Source organism: Bombina bombina, chromosome 8 (assembly GCF_027579735.1).
Source record: "Bombina bombina isolate aBomBom1 chromosome 8, aBomBom1.pri, whole genome shotgun sequence".
Taxonomy (NCBI): Eukaryota; Metazoa; Chordata; class Amphibia; order Anura; family Bombinatoridae; genus Bombina; species Bombina bombina.
Window position 1 is genome coordinate 278,199,958 of NC_069506.1, and position 21,682 is coordinate 278,221,639.

A 21,682-nucleotide genomic window follows, 5' to 3' on the forward strand; every position below is an offset into this window, starting at 1 on the left:
AACAAGGACATAACTGGGTAACCACATATTCATCTCACACTTTGTAGATCCCAACAGACCACAGAATGGCAAACAAAGGTCCATCGTACGGGATGAGCCGTGATGTTCAGTCTCGTATTGAGAAGAAGTATGATGAGGAACTAGAGGAACGTCTGGTGCAATGGATCAATCTCCAGTGTGGAAATGATGTGGAAGCACCGCAGCCAGGGAGGACAGAGTTCCAGCAGTGGCTGAAAAATGGTGTGGTACGTAAACTGCCAGTATCACTATCTGTATGTTATAGTTTCCTCCTGTCTGTGTCACTTTGTCACCTGTAGAGGAGGGACAGACCACATGTCCTATAGCTCCCTCCTGTCTGTCACTTGCAGGGGAGGGACAGACCCCATGTCCTATAGCTCGATCCCTTCTCTGTCACTGTGTCACCTGCAGGGGAGGGACAGACCCCATGCCCTATAGATCCCTCCTGTCACCTGCAGGGGAGGGACAGAACCCATGTCCTATGGCTCCCTCCTGTCCGTGTCACTGTGTCACCTGCAGGGGAGTGACAGACCCCATGTCCTACAGCTCCCTCCTGTCCGTGTCACTGTGTCACCTGCAGGGGAGTGACAGAACCCATATCCTATAGCTACCTCCTGTCTGTGTCACTTGCAGGGGAGGGACAGATTCCATGTCCTACAGCTCCCTCCTGTCCGTGTCACTGTGTCACCTGCAGGGGAGTGACAGAACCCATATCCTATAGCTACCTCCTGTCTGTGTCACTTGCAGGGAAGGGACATATTCCATGTCCTATAGCTCCCTCTTTTCTGTGTCACTGTGTCACCTGCAGGGGAGGGACAGACCTCATGTCCTATAGCTCCCTCCTGTCTGTCACCTGCAGGGGAGAAACAGCCCCCATGTCCTATAGCTCCCTCCTGTCTGTGTCACTGTGTCACCTGCAGGGGAGGGACAGATCTCATGTCCAATAGCTCCCTCCTGTCTGTCACTGTGTCACCTGCAGGGAGGGACAGACCCCATGTCCTATAGCTCCCTCCTGTCTGTGTCACTGTGTCACCTGCAGGGAAGTGACAGACCCCATGTCCAAAGCTCCCTCCTGTCTGTGTCACTGGGTCACACTGCAGGGGAGGGACAAACCCCATGTCCCAAAACTTCCTCCTGTCTGTGTCAGCTGCAGGGAGGGCAAACCCCATGTCCTATAGCTCCCTCCTGTCTGTGTCACTGTGTCACCTGCAGGGAAGTGACAGACCCCATGTCCTAAGCTCCCTCCTGTTTGTGTCACTGGGTCACACTGCAGGGGAGGGACAGATCCCGTTACCCATAGCTCTGTCCTGCCACTGTGTCATCTGCAGGGAAGGGACAGTACCCATGTCCCATAGCTCTCTCCTGTCTGTGTCACTGTGTCAAATCCCATTACCCATAGGTCAGGGGCGTATTATGACCTAGGCCAACAAGGCCGGTGCCTAGGGCAGCAGATTTGGGAGGGGCAGCACATCTGCCCTATCCTCCCTCTAAAAGCCAGCACACAGTACAGTGAGCGATAAAGTGCAGGCTTTTAGAGAGAAGACAAGGCATGTGCGGTGATTACGGTCGCTCTTCACAGGCAGTGCTCCTTTAAACCATTGATTCATTTAGAGACTCCAGCGTTCTTGGTGAGAAACTTGCCCAGCGATATGCTTACAAGGTGAGGCTGGAGGAGAAGACCTTGTGCCAATATGCTGCCTCCCCTTGTCAGCTGTGGTGGGTCTTCGAGCGCAGTGTTTATAGCAGGTCTTAGTAATTAACAGACTGGATGAGCCTGTGAACTGCTTAGATCAGCTTGGGATGTCTAACCATAAACTCTAATAGCTAGCTTTCTCTGCATTCATTAACCCACGGAGTAAATAGTAAACAGACACTTAAAAAGTTTAATTACTTTAATGATGGTAATTACTGTATGTTGTTGCATGTGAAGGGCAGTGATTGTTTCATAGTATATTCTTCTTGCCCTCCCTTCTCTCTCTACTTTCCCTTTATCCCTTCCTCAACTGTCTTCATCCCTCAACTCCCTTCCTCCCTCAACTCCCTCCCTTCTTTCTTTATTTCCCTCCCTTCTTCCCCTCCCTCCCTTCTTTCTCTAAACTCCCTCCCTTGCTCCCTTCTTTCACTCCTTTCTTTCCCTCCCTCCCTTCTTTCCCTCCCTCTTTTCTCCTCTCTCTCCCTCTTTTCTCCTCTCTCTCCCTCTTTTCTCCTCTCCCTCCCCACTTTTCTCTTCTCTATCTCTCTTCCTCCCTTTATTCTTTCCTTTCCCTCCCTTTTCTCCCCTTCCCTTCTTTTCTCTCCCTTCTCTCAGGGAGAAAATGGTATTAGATGCATGCAATTCAACCCACCTGTATGCGTGTTTTGCTAGCCCATTTTATTATGAATTGTTATGGGGGAAAAAAAACATTTTACACACTGACCCAAACAAATATTAAGGGAAAAAAAGGCCTAAAACCTTTGGGGTGGGAGCAGAATTTTGAGTGCCTAGGGCAGCACAAAACCTAAATACGCCACTGCCATAGCTCCATCCTATCTATCACTGTGTCACCTGCAGGAGAGGGACAGACCCCATGTCCTATAGCTCCCTCCTGTCTGTGCCACTGTGTCACCTGCAGGGGAGGGACAGACACCATGTCCTATAGCTCCCTCCTGTCTGTGCCACTGTGTCACCTGCAGGGGAGGGACAGACCCCATGTCCTATAGCTCCCTCCTGTCTGTGCCACTGTGTCACCTGCAGGGGAGGGACAGACACCATGTCCTATAGCTCCCTCCTGTCTATGCCACTGTGTCACCTGCAGGGGAGGAGCATTCCCTGTGTCCTTTTGACAAATAGCGCCTTCCTGTCTAACTCATTTCTTTTGTATCCAGGTCCTCTCCAAGCTGATAAATAGTTTGTACCCTAAGGGGTCTCAGCCAGTGAAGATCCCAGACAACCCCCCCACCATGGTGTTCAAGCAGATGGAGCAAGTGGCTCAGTTCCTAAAAGCTGCTGAGGACTACGGAGTAGTGAAAACTGACATGTTCCAAACTGTGGACCTTTATGAAGGTAATGGTGCTGCACTATATACCACTTTGAGTATCTATAGTCTACTAATCCTCAGATGTACTGGGATATAATGTGACATTTCTATAGAAGTGACGTCCCAATGAAAAAAAAATGCTATTTGGTGTTGTCAGCATTAACCACACATGTCATTAGTAGCAATGCAAAATCATAACCTCAACAGATTTATACCACTGGGACCAGGGTGCTCATTATCAGTGTATAGATACATCATTATACAGTGCAGCATGCTCATTATCAGTGTATAGATACTCACATCATTATACAGTGCAGTGTGCTCATTATCAGTGTATAGATACTCACATCATTATACAGTGCAGCATGCTCATTATCAGTGTATAGATACTCACATCATTATACATTGCAGTGTGCTCATTATCAGTGTATAGATACTCACATCATTATACAGTGCAGCATGCTCATTATCAGTGTATAGATACTCACATCATTATACAGTGCAGTGTGCTCATTATCAGTGTATAGATACTCACATCATTATACATTGCAGTGTGCTCATTATCAGTGTATAGATACTCACATCATTATACAGTGCAGTGTGCTCATTATCAGTGTATAGATACTCACATCATTATACAGTGCAGCATGCTCATTATCAGTGTATAGATACTCACATCATTATACATTGCAGTGTGCTCATTATCAGTGTATAGATACTCACATCATTATACAGTGCAGCATGCTCATTATCAGTGTATAGATACTCACATCATTATACAGTGCAGTGTGCTCATTATCAGTGTATAGATACTCACATCATTATACATTGCAGTGTGCTCATTATCAGTGTATAGATACTCACATCATTATACAGTGCAGCATGCTCATTATCAGTGTATAGATACTCACATCATTATACAGTGCAGTGTGCTCATTATCAGTGTATAGATACATCATTATACAGTGCAGCATGCTCATTATCAGTGTATAGATACTCACATCATTATACAGTGCAGCATGCTCATTATCAGTGTATAGATACTCACATCATTATACAGTGCATTGTGCTCATTATCAGTGTATAGATACTTACATCATTATACAGTGCAGCGTGCTCATTATCAGTGTATAGATACTCACATCATTATACAGTGCAGCATGCTCATTATCAGTGTATAGATACTCACATCATTATACAGTGCAGTGTGCTCATTATCAGTGTATAGATACTCACATCATTATACAGTGCAGTGTGCTCATTATCAGTATATAGATACTCACATCATTATACAGTGCAGCATGCTCATTATCAGTGTATAGATACTCACATCATTATACAGTGCAGTGTGCTCATTATCAGTGTATAGATACATCATTATACAGTGCAGCATGCTCATTATCAGTGTATAGATACACCATTATATAGTGCAGCGTGCTCATTATCAGTGTATAGATACTCACATCATTATACAGTGCAGCATGCTCATTATCAGTGTATAGATACTTACATCATTATACAGTGCATTGTGCTCATTATCAGTGTATAGATACTCACATCATTATACAGTGCAGTGTGCTCATTATCAGTGTATAGATACTCACATCATTATACAGTGCAGTGTGCTCATTATCAGTGTATAGATACACCATTATACAGTGCAGCGTGCTCATTATCAGTGTATAGATACATCATTATACAGTGCAGCGTGCTCATTATCAGTGTATAGATACATCATTATACAGTGCAGCGTGCTCATTATCAGTGTATAGATACATCATTATACAGTGCAGCATGCTCATTATCAGTGTATAGATACATCATTATACAGTGCAGCGTGCTCATTATCAGTGTATAGATACATCATTATACAGTGCAGCGTGCTCAATATCAGTGTATAGATACATCATTATACAGTGCAGCGTGCTCAATATCAGTGTATAGATACATCGTTATACAGTGCAGCGTGCTCATTATCAGTGTATAGATACATCATTATACAGTGCAGCGTGCTCATTATCAGTGTATAGATACATCATTATACAGTGCAGCGTGCTCAATATCAGTGTATAGATACATCATTATACAGTGCAGCGTGCTCATTATCAGTGTATAGATACATCATTATACAGTGCAGCGTGCTCATTATCAGTGTATAGATACATCATTATACAGTGCAGCGTGCTCATTATCAGTGTATAGATACTCACATCATTATACAGTGCAGTGTGCTCATTATCAGTATATAGATACTCACATCATTATACAGCGTGCTCATTATCAGTGTATAGATACTCACATCATTATACAGTGCAGTGTGCTCATTATCAGTGTATAGATACTCACATCATTATACAGTGTGCTCATTATCAGTGTATAGATACTCACATCATTATACAGTGCAGCGTGCTCAATATCAGTGTATAGATACATCATTATACAGTGCAGCGTGCTCATTATCAGTGTATAGATACATCATTATACAGTGCAGCTTGATCATTATCAGTGAATAAATACATCATTATACAGTGCAGCGTGCTCATTATCAGTGTATAGATACATCATTATACAGTGCAGCGTGCTCAATATCAGTGTATAGATACTCACATCATTATACAGTGCAGCATGCTCATTATCAGTGTATAGATAGATACTCACATCATTACACAGTACAGTGCAGCTTGCTCATTATCACTGTATAGATACTCACATTATTATACAGTGCAGTGTGCTCATTATCAGTATATAGATACTCACATCATTATACAGTACAGTGTGCTCATTATCAGTATATAGATACTAACATCATTATACAGTGCAGCATGCTCATTATCAGTGTATAGATACTCACATCATTATACAGTGCAGTGTGCTCATTATCAGTATATAGATACTCACATCATTATACAGTACAGTGTGCTCATTATCAGTATATAGATACTAACATCATTATACAGTACGGTGCTCATTATCAGTATAGATACTCACATCATTATACAGTGTGCTCATTATCAGTGTATAGATACTCATATCATTATACAGTGAAGTGTGCTCATTATCAGTGTATAGATACTCACATTATACAGTGCAGGGTGCTCATAATAAGTGTATAGAAACTCACATCATTATACAGTGCAGCGTGCTCATTATCAGTGTATAGATACTCACATCATTATACAGTGCAGTGTGCTCATTATCAGTGTATAGATACTCACATCATTATACAGTGCAGTGTGCTCATTATCAGTGTATAGATACTCACATCATTATACAGTGCAGCGTGCTCATTATCAGTGTATAGATACTCACATCATTTTACAGTGCAGTGTGCTCATTATCAGTGTATAGATACTCACATCATTATACAGTGCAGTGTGCTCATTATCAGTGTATAGATACTCACATCATTATACAGTGCAGTGTGCTCATTATCAGTGTATAGATACTCACATCATTATACAGTGCAGTGTGCTCATTATCAGTGTATAGATACATCATTATACAGTGCAGTGTGCTCATTATCAGTGTATAGATACTCACATCATTATACAGTGCAGTGTGCTCATTATCAGTGTATAGATACTCACATCATTATACAGTGCAGTGTGCTCATTATCAGTGTATAGATACATCATTATACAGTGCAGTGTGCTCATTATCAGTGTATAGATACTCACATCATTATACAGTGCAGTGTGCTCATTATCAGTGTATAGATACTCACATCATTATACAGTGCAGTGTGCTCATTATCAGTGTATAGATACTCACATCATTATACAGTGCAGTGTGCTCATTATCAGTGTATAGATACTCACATCATTATACAGTGCAGTGTGCTCATTATCAGTGTATAGATACATCATTTTACAGTGCAGTGTGCTCATTATCAGTGTATAGATACTCACATCATTATACAGTGCAGTGTGCTCATTATCAGTGTATAGATACTCACATCAATATACAGTGCAGTGTGCTCATTATCAGTGTATAAATACATAATTATACAGTGCAGCATGCTCATTATCAGTGTATAGATACTCACATCATTATACAGTGCAGTGTTCTCATTATCAGTATATAGATACTCACATCATTATACAGTGCCGTGTGCTCCTTATCAGTGTATAGATACTCACATAATTATACAGTGCAGCGTGCTCATTATCAGTGTATAGATACATCATTAAACAGTGCAGTGTGCTCATTATCAGTATATAGATACTCACATCATTATACAGTGCAGTGTTCTCATTATCAGTATATAGATACTCACATCATTATACAGTGCAGTGTGCTCATTATCAGTGTATAGATACTCACATCATTTTACAGTGCAGTGTGCTCATTATCAGTGTATAGATACTCACATCATTATACAGTGCAGTGTGCTCATTATCAGTGTATAGATACTCACATCATTATACAGTGCAGTGTGCTCATTATCAGTGTATAGATACTCACATCATTATACAGTGCAGTGTGCTCATTATCAGTGTATAGATACATCATTTTACAGTGCAGTGTGCTCATTATCAGTGTATAGATACTCACATCATTATACAGTGCAGTGTGCTCATTATCAGTGTATAGATACTCACATCATTATACAGTGCAGTGTGCTCATTATCAGTGTATAGATACATCATTTTACAGTGCAGTGTGCTCATTATCAATGTATAGATACTCACATCATTATACAGTGCAGTGTGCTCATTATCAGTGTATAGATACTCACATCATTATACAGTGCAGTGTGCTCATTATCAGTGTATAGATACTCACATCATTATACAGTGCAGTGTGCTCATTATCAGTGTATAGATACTCACATCATTATACAGTGCAGTGTGCTCATTATCAGTGTATAGATACATCATTTTACAGTGCAGTGTGCTCATTATCAGTGTATAGATACTCACATCATTATACAGTGCAGTGTGCTCATTATCAGTGTATAGATACTCACATCAATATACAGTGCAGTGTGCTCATTATCAGTGTATAAATACATAATTATACAGTGCAGCATGCTCATTATCAGTGTATAGATACTCACATCACTATACAGTGCCGTGTGCTCCTTATCAGTGTATAGATACTCACATCATTATACAGTGCAGCGTGCTCATTATCAGTGTATAGATACATCATTAAACAGTGCAGTGTGCTCATTATCAGTATATAGATACTCACATCATTATACAGTGCAGTGTTCTCATTATCAGTATATAGATACTCACATCATTATACAGTGCAGTGTGCTCATTATCAGTGTATAGATATTCACATCATTATACAGTGCAGTGTGCTCATTATCAGTCTATAGATACTCACATCAATATACAGTGCAGTGTGCTCATTATCAGTGTATAGATACTCACATCATTATACAGTGCAGTGTGCTCATTATCAGTGTATAGATACTCACATCATTATACAGTGCAGTGTGCTCATTATCAGTGTATAGATACTCACATCATTATACAGTGCAGTGTGCTCATTATCAGTGTATAGATACATCATTTTACAGTGCAGTGTGCTCATTATCAGTGTATAGATACTCACATCATTATACAGTGCAGTGTGCTCATTATCAGTGTATAGATACTCACATCATTATACAGTGCAGTGTGCTCATTATCAGTGTATAGATACTCACATCATTATACAGTGCAGCGTGCTCATTATCAGTGTATAGATACTCAAATCATCATACAGTGCAGCATAGGGCTGCACGATTATTTGATTTGTGTTTTTAAACCGTGATTAATCACCGCGGTTTAAAAACCACGATAGTACGCTATTTTTAGCCCCGCCCAGAAGTGACATCACTCGCCCCATGTGAGCAGACTTAGCGGTGACTGAAAAGAATATCATGACGTGTCTCTCCCTCTGAGCAGTCAGCGTTCCTGGGATGGTCCCGGCGAAGAGGGGCGGGACATAGACTAGGAAGGAGGTGTCTTTAGCAGGTGATTGGTGGACTGGTGTTACTGTAGCATGAGAGTGGCCCATCGGAATTTAGCACCGACACGACACCAGCTTTTTCATTACAGGCGGTGCTGTGGGATCATGATACTTCCTGTTCTGTCACTACAGTTGCTGTGAGCCCTAACGTCTTCACATCTGAGGGAAAATATTAACTTGTTCTAATGTTTAAAATGCACTGAGGTCCCTGGGAGGCAGCTGAGAGGCTAAAATGCTAATAAAGTACCGCTTTATTATGCACTGTGTTTTAATTTGAAATAGTATTTTCTAAGCAGCCTCCCAGGGTCCTCAGTGCATTTTAAACATTAGAACAAGTTAATATTTTCCCTCAGATGTGAAGACGTTAGGGCTCACAGGAACTGTAGTGACAGAATAGGAAGTATCATGATCCCACAGCACCGCCTGTAATGAAAAAGCCGGTGTTGTGTCGGTGCTAAATTCCGATGGGCCACTCTCATGCTACAGTAACACCAGTCCACCAATCACCTGCTAGAGACACCTCCTTCCCAGTCTATGCTCCTCCCCGGGACTATCCCAGGAACGCTGACTGCTCCGAGGGAGAGACCTGTCACGTGTGCAAAATTAAGGCGTTATATTAATTTATAAGAAAATCGCAAATTTTATTAAGAAATTACGATTTTCCCCACCCTATCGCCCAGCACTAGTGCAGCGTGCTCATTATCAGTGTATAGATACTCACATCAATATACAGGTCAGCATGCTCATTATCAGTGTATAGATACTCACATCATTATACAGTGCAGCATGCTCATTATCAGTGTATAGATACTCACATCATTATACAGTGCAGCATGCTCATTATCAGTGTATAGATACTCACATCATTATACAGTGCAGCATGCTCATTATCAGTGTATAGATACTCACATCATTATACAGTGCAGTGTGCTCATTATCAGTGTATAGATACTCACATCATTATACAGTGCAGTGTGCTCATTATCAGTGTATAGATACTCACATCAATATACAGTGCAGTGTGCTCATTATCAGTGTATAAATACATAAGTATACAGTGCAGCATGCTCATTATCAGTGTATAGATACTCACATCACTATACAGTGCCGTGTGCTCCTTATCAGTGTATAGATACTCACATCATTATACAGTGCAGCGTGCTCATTATCAGTGTATAGATACATCATTAAACAGTGCAGTGTGCTCATTATCAGTATATAGATACTCACATCATTATACAGTGCAGTGTTCTCATTATCAGTATATAGATACTCACATCATTATACAGTGCAGTGTGCTCATTATCAGTGTATAGATACTCACATCATTATACAGTGCAGTGTGCTCATTATCAGTCTATAGATACTCACATCAATATACAGTGCAGTGTGCTCATTATCAGTGTATAGATACTCACATCACTATACAGTGCAGTGTGCTCATTATCAGTGTATAGATACTCACATCACTATACAGTGCAGTGTGCTCATTATCAGTGTATAAATACATAATTATACAGTGCAACATGCTCATTATCAGTGTATAGATACTCACATCACTATACAGTGCAGTGTGCTCATTATCAGTGTATATATACTCACATCATTATACAGTGCAGTGTGCTCATTATCACTGTATAGATACTCGCATCATTATACAGTGCAGCATGCTCATTATCAGTGTATAGATGCTCACATTATTATACAGTACAGCGTGCTCATTATCAATGTTTAGATATTCACATTATACAGTACAGGGTGCTCATTATCAGTGCATAGATACATCATTATACAGTGCAGTGTGCTTATTATCAGTGTATAGATACATCATTATACAGTGCAGCGTACTCATTATCAGTGTATAGATACATCATTATACAGTGCAGCATGCTCATTATCAGTGTATAGATGCTCACATCATTATACAGTACAGCGTGCTCATTATCAATGTTTAGATACTCACATTATACAGTACAGGGTGCTCATTATCAGTGCATAGATACATCATTATACAGTGCAATGTGCTCATTATCAGTGTATAGATACATCATTATACACAGTGCAGTGTGCTTATTATCAGTGTATAGATACTCACATCATTATACAGTGCAGCGTACTCATTATCAGTGTATAGATACTCACATCATTATACAGTGCAGTGCTCATTATCAGTGTATAGATACTCACACCATTATACAGGTAAGCTGAGTCAGGAGCCAAAGCGAATAGTCAGACGAGCCGGAATAAGGAACAAGGAGAACAGCAGAGTCAGGAACAATCCAGGGATCAGGAACCAGAAGAAACGTCAAACTAGCCAGGAAATACACAGGAACTAGACCACAGGAAAACTAGACCACAGGAAAACTAGACCACAGGAAAACTAGACCACAGGAAAACTAGACCACAGAAAAACTAGACCCCAGGAAAACTAGACCCCAGGAATACTAGACCACAGGAAAACTAGAACACAGGAAAACTAGAACACAGGAAAACTAGAACACAAACAGGTCTAAGACAACGCAAAATCAAAGCATACTGAACAGAGGCCCTTTAAATAATAAGTGATGACATCACAATTCTGAGACTGCAACCTGTCTCACACGGATGATGTTCACCAGTCTGGCCATAAGAGAGCGTGCACACTCTGTACCAGATTCAGTAAGAGAAGTGAGTAAAATGACTGCCAGCAGCACAGGGCAAACAAAGCGGGGGGGGAAAACCCTGACACTCACATCATTATACAGTGCAGTGTGTTAATTATCAGTGTATAGATACATCAGGGGCGTATCATGACCTAGTCAAAAAATGCACGTGCCTAGAGCAGCAGATTTGGGGGGGGCAGACCCAGCTGATTATATGCATGCTGCTCATAGGGGAACTAGGAGAGCGCACATGCTAATATTAGATGCATTGTTGTTGTTTTTTTATTTGAAATTCTTTTTTATATGTTGATTACGTTCACTGAGCTTTACAGAGTTGCAGACCATAACGTCTTCTGCTGTTACTTAGGTGAGACTTCTCAGCATTATTTTAACTTATTTTAACCATTTGCTACCAGTAGGAGATATTTGTAAAAATACAGCACAATTACTCAGCTTTCAGAACAAGCCATGTTGGTTGCAAGAGCCACTTGGTTGGATGTTTTCTCAATGTCATTTGCTATTTTACTTGGATAAATCTTGCAGCCCTGAATGATCTTGCTTGATCTTCACAGAATAAGTTTATTCAAAATTACACAAATATGAAATAAAAACAAAAATAAAGGAAAAATCCCCATAAAAATGTTTCTATTCCTGGGCTGTGTGTAAGTGTGTGGGAATGTGTGTGAGAAAAGCCAGTGCCTTTGAGAGATAGGGTGGAATAGTGTTTGTGTGTCTGTGAGAGAGTGAGTTTGTGAGTAAAAGTGTGTGTCAGACATGGAGAGTCTGTGTGTCTCTTTTCTCATCTCCCTCCTTCTTTCTGTCCTCTCCCACTAATTGTTCTCTTTGTCCCTTTTTTCTTTCCCTCCAAACCTTCTGAGGTGTATGCAGGCTTAACTCAACCCACCTGAGTGTATGCAAGTGTTTTGCTAGCGGTGGTGAATATTTACTTTGGAAATGCCATGTAAAATAAAAAAAATGTCATGTAACATCCCAGACCTAAAAATATCAAGGCTGAAAAAGGCCTAAAAGCTAGGATAGTGGGGGTAGGGGGGGCAGCAGAATTTTAAGTGCCTAGGGCAGCACAAAACCTAAATATGCCACTAAGACATCATTATACAGTGCAGCGTGCTCATTATCAGTGTATAGATACTCACATCATTATACAGTGCAGTGTGCTCATTATCAGTGTATAAATACTCACATCACTATACAGTGCAGTGTGCTCATTATCAGTGTATAGATACTCACATCATTATATAGTGTGCTCATTATCAGTGTATAGATACTCACATCATTATACAGTGCAGTATGCTCATTATCAGTGTATAGATACTCACATCATTATACAGTGCAGTGTGCTCATTATCAGTGTATAAATACTCACATCACTATACAGTGCAGTGTGCTCATTATCAGTGTATAGATACTCACATCATTATACAGTGTGCTCATTATCAGTGTATAGATACTCACATCATTATACAGTGCAGTGTGATCATTATCAGTGTATAGATACATCATTATACAGTGCAGCGTGCTCATTATCAGTGTATAGATACATCATTATACAGTGCAGCGTGCTCATTATCAGTGTATAGAAACTCACATCATTATACAGTGCAGTGTGATCATTATCAGTGTATAAATACTCACATCACTATACAGTGCAGTGTGCTCATTATCAGTGTATATATACTCATCATTATACAGTGCAGTGTGCTCATTATCAGTGTATAGATACTCACATCATTATACAGTGCAGTGTGCTCATTAACAGTGTATAGATACTCACATCATTATACAGTACAGTGTGCTCATTATCAGTGTATAGATACTCACATCATTATACAGTACAGTGTGCTCATTATCAGTGTATAGATACTCACATCATTATACAGTGCAGTGTGCTCATTATCAGTGTATAGATACTCACATCATTATACAGTGCAGTATGCTCATTATCAGTGTATAGATACATCATCATACAGTGCAGCCTGCTCATTATCAGTGTATAGATACTCACATAATTATACAGTGCAGCGTGCTCATTATCAGTGTATAGAACGTCATATCATCATACAGTGCAGCCTGCTCATTATCAGTGTATAGATACTCACATCATTATACAGTGCAGTGTGCTCATTATCAGTGTGTATATACATCATCATACAGTGCAGCCTGCTCATTATCATTGTATAGATACTCACATCATTATACAGTGCAGTGTGCTCATTATCAGTGTATAGATATTCACATCATTATACAGTGTGCTCATTATCAGTGTATAGATACTCACATCATTATACAGTGCAGTGTGATCATTATCAGTGTATAGATACATCATTATACAGTGCAGCGTGCTCATTATCAGTGTATAGATACATCATTATACAGTGCAGCGTGCTCATTATCAGTGTATAGAAACTCACATCATTATACAGTGCAGCGTGATCATTATCAGTGTATAAATACTCACATCACTATACAGTGCAGTGTGCTCATTATCAGTGTATAGATACTCACATCCTTATACAGTGCAGTGTGCTCATTATTAGTGTATAGATACTCACATCATTATACAGTGCAGTGTGCTCATTAACAGTGTGTATATACATCATTATACAGTGCAGCCTACTCATTATCAGTGTATAGATACTCACATCATTATGCAGTGCAGTGTACTCATTATCAGTGTATAGATACTCACATCATTATACAGTGCTGTATGCTCATTATCAGTGTGTATATACATCATCATACAGTGCAGTATGCTCATTATCAGTGTATAGATACATCATCATTATACAGTGCAGTGTGCTCATTATCAGTGTATAGAACGTCATATCATCACACAGTGCAGCCTGCTCATTATCAGTGTATAGATACTCACATCATTATACAGTGCAGTGTGCTCAATATCAGTGTGTATATAAATCATCATACAGTGCAGCCTGCTAATTATCATTGTATAGATACTCACATCATTATACAGTGCAGTGTGCTCATTATCAGTGTATAGAACGTCATATCATCATACAGTGCAGCCTGCTCATTATCAGTGTATAGATACTCACATCATTATACAGTGCAGTGTGCTCAATATCAGTGTGTATATAAATCATCATACAGTGCAGCCTGCTCATTATCATTGTATAGATACTCACATCATTATACACTGCTGCATGCTCATTATCAGTGTATAGTTACTCACATCATTAGACAGTGCAGTGTGCTCATTATCAGTGTATAGAAAATCACTTCAAAATACAGTACAGTGTGCTCATTATCATTGTATAGATACTCACATCATTATACAGTGCAGTGTGCTCATTATCAGTGTATAGATACTTACATCATTATAGAGTGCAGCATGCTCACTATCAGTCTATAGATACTCACATCATTATACACTGCTGCATGCTCATTATCAGTGTATACTCACATCATTATACAGTGCAGTGTGCTCATTATCAGTGTATAGATACTCACATCATTATACAGTGCAGTGTGCTCATTATCAGTGTATAGATACTCACATCATTAGATAGTGCAGTGTGCTCATTATCAGTAAATAGATACTCACCTCATTATATGTGACGGACCTCCTGGTACCCCAAATGAGTAGCTCTGTCAGAACACTTACCTTGTCCTGGACATCCCTTTATCCAGAGCAATAGCTCCTGGCATCTCCCTTTGACCGCAGTCTAAAGTTATGTAGGGGAACAGAACTGAGACAGCACTCAGTTTTCTGAACACAAAAATGAATACTTTATTTGAAGGCAGCACACAGATTTATACACCCTGGCATTCCAGATTTACAGAGCTTCAGATCGCATAGTGAATTGGTTAAACAGTAAAGCAAACATATGAACAATACATCAAACCTCTAACAATTGTCTATTCACAGGTAAAACAGATTAACATATCAAGTTAATTAACTGGGGAAGAAAGTTTACTCAGACAATTTGATGTTGGGCAGTCTAGTTAACATAATCACACAGGAACACAATCAGTTTACCCAGACAGACTCCTAAGACACAATCAGATTAGAAACGTAAATAAAATACATCTTATTACAGAATATAAGAACAGCTCTTATTAACTATTAAGTCCTTTATGCCCACTTGGTTTATAGAGTCACAATTGCTCCCACAAGGGGCACTCACACCCTGTACCCATCCTGTATTTATGGATACAGGGTGACATGGACATAAGACAGAGTTATGAAAGTACATGGGGTGTCCAGCATATAAAATTCCACATTTCCATGCAGTCTCTGGGTATCCTTAAGACCATGTACCTCCAGCCCAAAGAATGTTCCATAACAGGCCCTCAGATCTTGGTGACTCACGTCACATTATACAATGCGGTTTGCTCATTATCAGTGTATAGATACATTATTATACAATGCAGCATGTTCATTATAAGTGTATAGATACTAACATCATTTTACAGTGCAGTGTGCTCATTATCAGTGTATAGATACTTACATCATTATAAGGTGCAGTGTGCTCATTATCAGTGTATAGATACTCACATCATTATACAATGCAGCATGCTCATTATCAGTGTATAGATACTCACATCATTATACAATGCAGCATGCTCATTATCAGTGTATAGATACTAACATCATTTTACAGTGCAGTGTGCTCATTATCAGTGTATAGATACTCACATCATTATACAGTGCAGCATACTCATTATCAGTGTATAGATACTCACATCATTATAAGGTGCAGTGTGCTCATTATCAGTGTATAGATACTCACATCATTATACAATGCAGCATGCTCATTATCAGTGTATAGATACTCACATCATTTTACAGTGCAATGTGCTCATTATCAGTGTATAGATACTTACATCATTATAAGGTGCAGTGTGCTCATTATCAGTGTATAGATACTCACATCATTATACAATGCAGCATGCTCATTATTAGTGTATAGATACTCACATCATTATACAGTGCAGTGTGATTATTATCAGTGTATATATACTCACATCATTATACAGTGCAGCCGCTCATTATCAGTGTATAGATACTAACATCATTTTACAGTGCAATGTGCTCATTATCAGTGTATAGATACTCACATCATTATACAATGCAGTATGCTCATTATCAGTGTATAGATACTCACATCATTATACAGTGCAGCGTGCTCATTATCAGTGTATAGATACATCATTATACAGTGCAGCGTGCTCATCATTGTATAGATACTCACATCCCTATACAGTGCAGCATGCTCATTATCAATGTATAGATACTCGCATCATTATACTGTACAGTGTGCTTATTATCAGTGTATAATTATTCACATCATTTTACAGTGCAGTGTGCTCATTATCAGTGTATAGATACTCACATCCTTATACAGTGAAGTGTGCTCATTATCAGTTCATAGATACTCACATAATTATACAGTGCAGCATGGTCATTATCAGTGTAAAGATACCCACAATATACAGTACAGTGTGCTCATTATCAGTGTATAGATACTCACATCATTATACATTGCCGCATGCTCATTATCAGTGTATAGATACTCACATCATTTTACAGTGCCGTATGCTCATTATCAGTGTATAGATACTCACATTATTATACAGTGCAGCATGCTCATTATCAGTGTATAAATACTCACATCATTATACAGTGTGCTCATTATCAGTGTATAGATACTCACATCATTATACAGTGCAGTGTGCTCATTTTCAGTGTATAGATAATCACATCAAAATACAGTACAGTGTGCTAATTATCAGTATATAGATACTCACATCATTATACATTGCAGTGTGCTCATTATCAGTGTATAGATACTCACATCATTATACAATGCAGCATGCTCATTATCAGTGTATAGATACTCACATCATTATACAATGCAGCATGCTCATTATCAGTGTATAGATACTCACATCATTATACAGTGCAGCATGCTCATTATCAGTGTATAGATACTCACATCATTTTACAGTGCAATGTGCTCATTATCAGTGTATATATACTCACATCATTATACAATGCAGCATGCTCATTATCAGTGTATAGATACTAACATAATTTTACAGTGCAATGTGCTCATTATCAGTGTATATATACTCACATCATTATACAATGCAGCATGCTCATTATCATTGTATAGATACTAACATAATTTTACAGGGCAATGTGCTCATTATCAGTGTATAGATACATCATTATACAGTGCAGCGTGCTCATCAGTGTATAGATACTCACATCCCTATACAGTGCAGCATGCTCATTATCAGTGTATAGATACTCACATCATTTTACTGTACAGTGTGTGCTCATTATCAGTGTAAAGATACCCGCATCATTATACTGTACAGTGTGCTTATTATTAGTGTATAATTATTCACATCATTTTACAGTGCAGTGTGCTCACTATCAGTGTATAGATACTCGCATCATTATACAGTGCAGTCTGCTCATTATCAGTGTATAGATACATCATTATACAATGCAGTGTGCTAATTTTCAGTGTCTAGATATTCACATCATTATACAGTGCAGCGTGCTCATTATCAGTGTATAGATACATCATTATACAGTACAGTGCAGCTTGCTCATTATCAGTGTATAGATACTCACATCATAACACATTACAGTGCAGCTTGCTCATTATCAGTGTATAGATACTCACATTATTATGCAGTGCAGTGTGCTCATTATCAGTGTATAGATACTCACATCATTATACAGTGCAGTGTGCTCATTATCAGTGTATAGATACTCAGATTATTACACAGTGCAGCCTGCTCATTATCAGTGAATAGATACTCACATCATTATACAGTGCAGTGTGCTCATTATCAGTGTATAGATATTCACATCATTATACACTGCAGTGTGCTCATTATCAGTGTATAGATACATAATTATACAGTGCAGTGTGCTCATTATCAGTGTATAGATAATCACATCACTATACAGTGCAGCATGCTCATTATCAGTGTATGGATACTCACATCATTATGCAGTGCAGTATGCTCATTATCAGTATATAGATACTCACCTCATTATACAGTGCAGTTTGCTCATTCTCAGTGTATAGATACTCACATCATTATACAGTGCAGTGTGCTCATTATCAGTGTATAGATACTCACATCATTATACAGTGAAGGTGCTCATTATCAGTGTATAGATACATCATTATGCAATGCAGTGTGCAGCCTGCTCATTATCAGTGTATGGATACATCATTATACAGTACAGTGCAGCTTGCTCATTAGCATTGTATAGATACTCACATCATTACACAGTACAGTGCAGCTTGCTCATTATCAGTGTATTGATACTCACATTATTATACAGTGCAGTGTGCTCATTATCAGTGTATTGATACTCACATCATTATACAGTGCAGTGTGCTCATTGTCAGTGTATAGATACTCACATAATTATACAGTGCAGTGTGCTCATTATCAGTAAATAGATACTCACATCATTATACAGTGCAGTGTGCTCATTGTCAGTGTATAGATACTCACATAATTATACAGTGCAGTGTGCTCATTATCAGTAAATAGATACTTACATCATTATACAATGCGGTTTGCTCATTATCAGTGTATAGATACTCACATCATTATACAATGCAGCATACTCATTATCAGTGTATAGATACTAACATCATTTTACAGTGCAATGTGCTCATTATCAATGTATAGATACCCACATCATTATACAGTGCAGCATGCTCATTATCAGTGTACAGATACTCACATCATTATACAGTGCAGTGTGCTCATTATCAATGTATAGATACTCACATCCCTATACAGTGCAGCATGCTCATTATCAGTGTACAGATACTCACATCATTATTCAGTACAGTGTGTGCTCATTATCAGTGTATAGATACTCGCATAATTATACCGTACAGTGTGCTTATTATCAGTGTATAATTATTCACATCATTTTACAGTGCAGTGTGCTCATTATCAGTGTATAGATACTCACATAATTATACAGTGCAGTGTGCTTATTATCAGTGTATAAATACTCACATCATTATACAGAGCAGTGTGCTTATTATCAGTGTATAAATACTTACATCATTATACAGTGCTGCGTGCTAATTATCAGTGTATTGATACTCACATCATTATACAGTGCAGTGTGCTCATTGTCAGTGTATAGATACTCACATGATTATACCGTGCAGTGTGCTTATTATCAGTGTATAGATACTCACATCATTATACAGTGCAGTATGCTCATTGTCAGTGTATAGATACTCACATCATTATACAGTGCAGTGCGCTTATTATCACTGTATAAATAAATACATAATTATACAGTGCAATGTACTCATTATCAGTGTATAAATACTCACATCATTATACAATGCAGCATGCTCTTGATCAGTGTATAGCTACATCATTATACATTGCAGTGTGCTAATTATCAGTATATAGATACTCACATCATTATACAGTGCAGTGTGCTCATTATCAGTGTATAGAAAGTCACATCATTATACAGTGCAGCGTGCTCATTATCAGTGTATAGATACTCACAGCATTATACAGTGCAGTGTTCTCATTATCAGTGTATAGATACTCTCATCATTATACAGTACAGCATGCTCATTATCAGTGTATAAATACTCACATCATTATACAGTGTGTAGAATATCTTTACACTGATAATGAGCACACTGCACTGTGTAATGATACTGAGTATCTATACACTGATAATGAGCATGCTGCACTGTATTATGTGAGTATCAATACTCTATAATGAGCACGCTGCACTGTATAATGATGTGAGTATCAATACAGTGAAAATGAGCACACTGTATAATGATGTGAGTATCTATACACTAATAATGAGCACACTGCAATGTATAATGATGTGTGTATCTATACACTGATAATGAGCACCCTGCACTGTATAATGATGTGAGTATTTATATACTGATAATAAACACAGTGTACTATATAATGATGTGAGTATCTATACACTGATAATAAGCATACAACACTGTATAATGATGTGAGTATCTATACACTGATAATGAGCATGCTGCACTGTATAATGATGTGAGTATCTATACACTGATAATGAGCATGCTGCACTGTATAATGATGTGAGTATCTATACACTGATAATAAGCATACAGCACTGTATAATGATGTGAGTATCTATACACTGATAATGAGCACACTGCACTGTATAATGATGTGAGTATCTATACACTGATAATGAGCATGCTGCACTGTATAATGATGTGAGTATCTATATACTGATAATGAGCACACTGCACTGTATAATGATGTGAGTATCTATACACTGATAATGAGCACACTGTACTGTATAATGATACTGAGTATCTTTAAACTGATAATGAGCACGCTGCACTGTTTAATGTGAGTGTAGCGGGTCTTGGTACTCCAGACTGGGTATACCCGCTATGGGGAGAGAGGTTGGCTACCTCCTTTTCCTGGAACTGGTTCTGCCACTGTGGAGAGAGGTCGGCTACCTCCTCTCCCTGGAAACCGCTCTGCCGCTGGGGGGATAGGTCAGCTACCTCCTCTCCCTGGAACTGACTCTGCTGCTGTGGATAGAGGTCAGCTACCTCCTCTCCCTGGAACTGACTCTTCTGCTGTGGAGAGAGGTCGGCTACCTCCTTTCCCTGGAACTGACTCGGCTACCTCCTCTCCCTGGAAACCGCTCTGCCGCTGGGGAGATAGGTCAGCTACCTCCTCTTCCTGGAACTGACTCAGCTGCTGTGGAGAGAGGTCGGCTACCTTCTCTACCTGGCTTCCCGGAGCTGCTGCAGGTGCTGGGCAGAGGCCAGGGGTGCTCTGCCCTGTGGTCATCTCTTCTGCTGGAGGCTCACTGGTCTGTCCCTCCTTTAGAGGAAAAGTCTATTAAATTATCAATCTCTGGAGCCTGTGGCTGTGTAGAAAAATCCTCTCCCCTCCTCTCCCTGGGACTCCAGAGATATCACAGGTGCTGGACAGAGGCCATTGGTGCCCTGCCCTGTTGCC

The 21,682-nt window shown here is 39.3% G+C and overlaps 1 protein-coding gene across 1 annotated transcript in view; it reads left to right on the forward strand.

The window, feature by feature from the left end:
* The window catches only part of TAGLN (transgelin), a 48,673-nt gene that overhangs the window by 5,470 nt on the left and 21,521 nt on the right, over nt 1-21,682 (forward strand). The window contains exons 2-3 of the mRNA XM_053691394.1: nt 48-245; nt 2,884-3,061. Of these exons, the coding sequence (XP_053547369.1) occupies nt 66-245; nt 2,884-3,061 (358 nt within the window). The 5' untranslated portion in view covers nt 48-65. The remainder of the gene's footprint in view (nt 1-47; nt 246-2,883; nt 3,062-21,682) is intronic.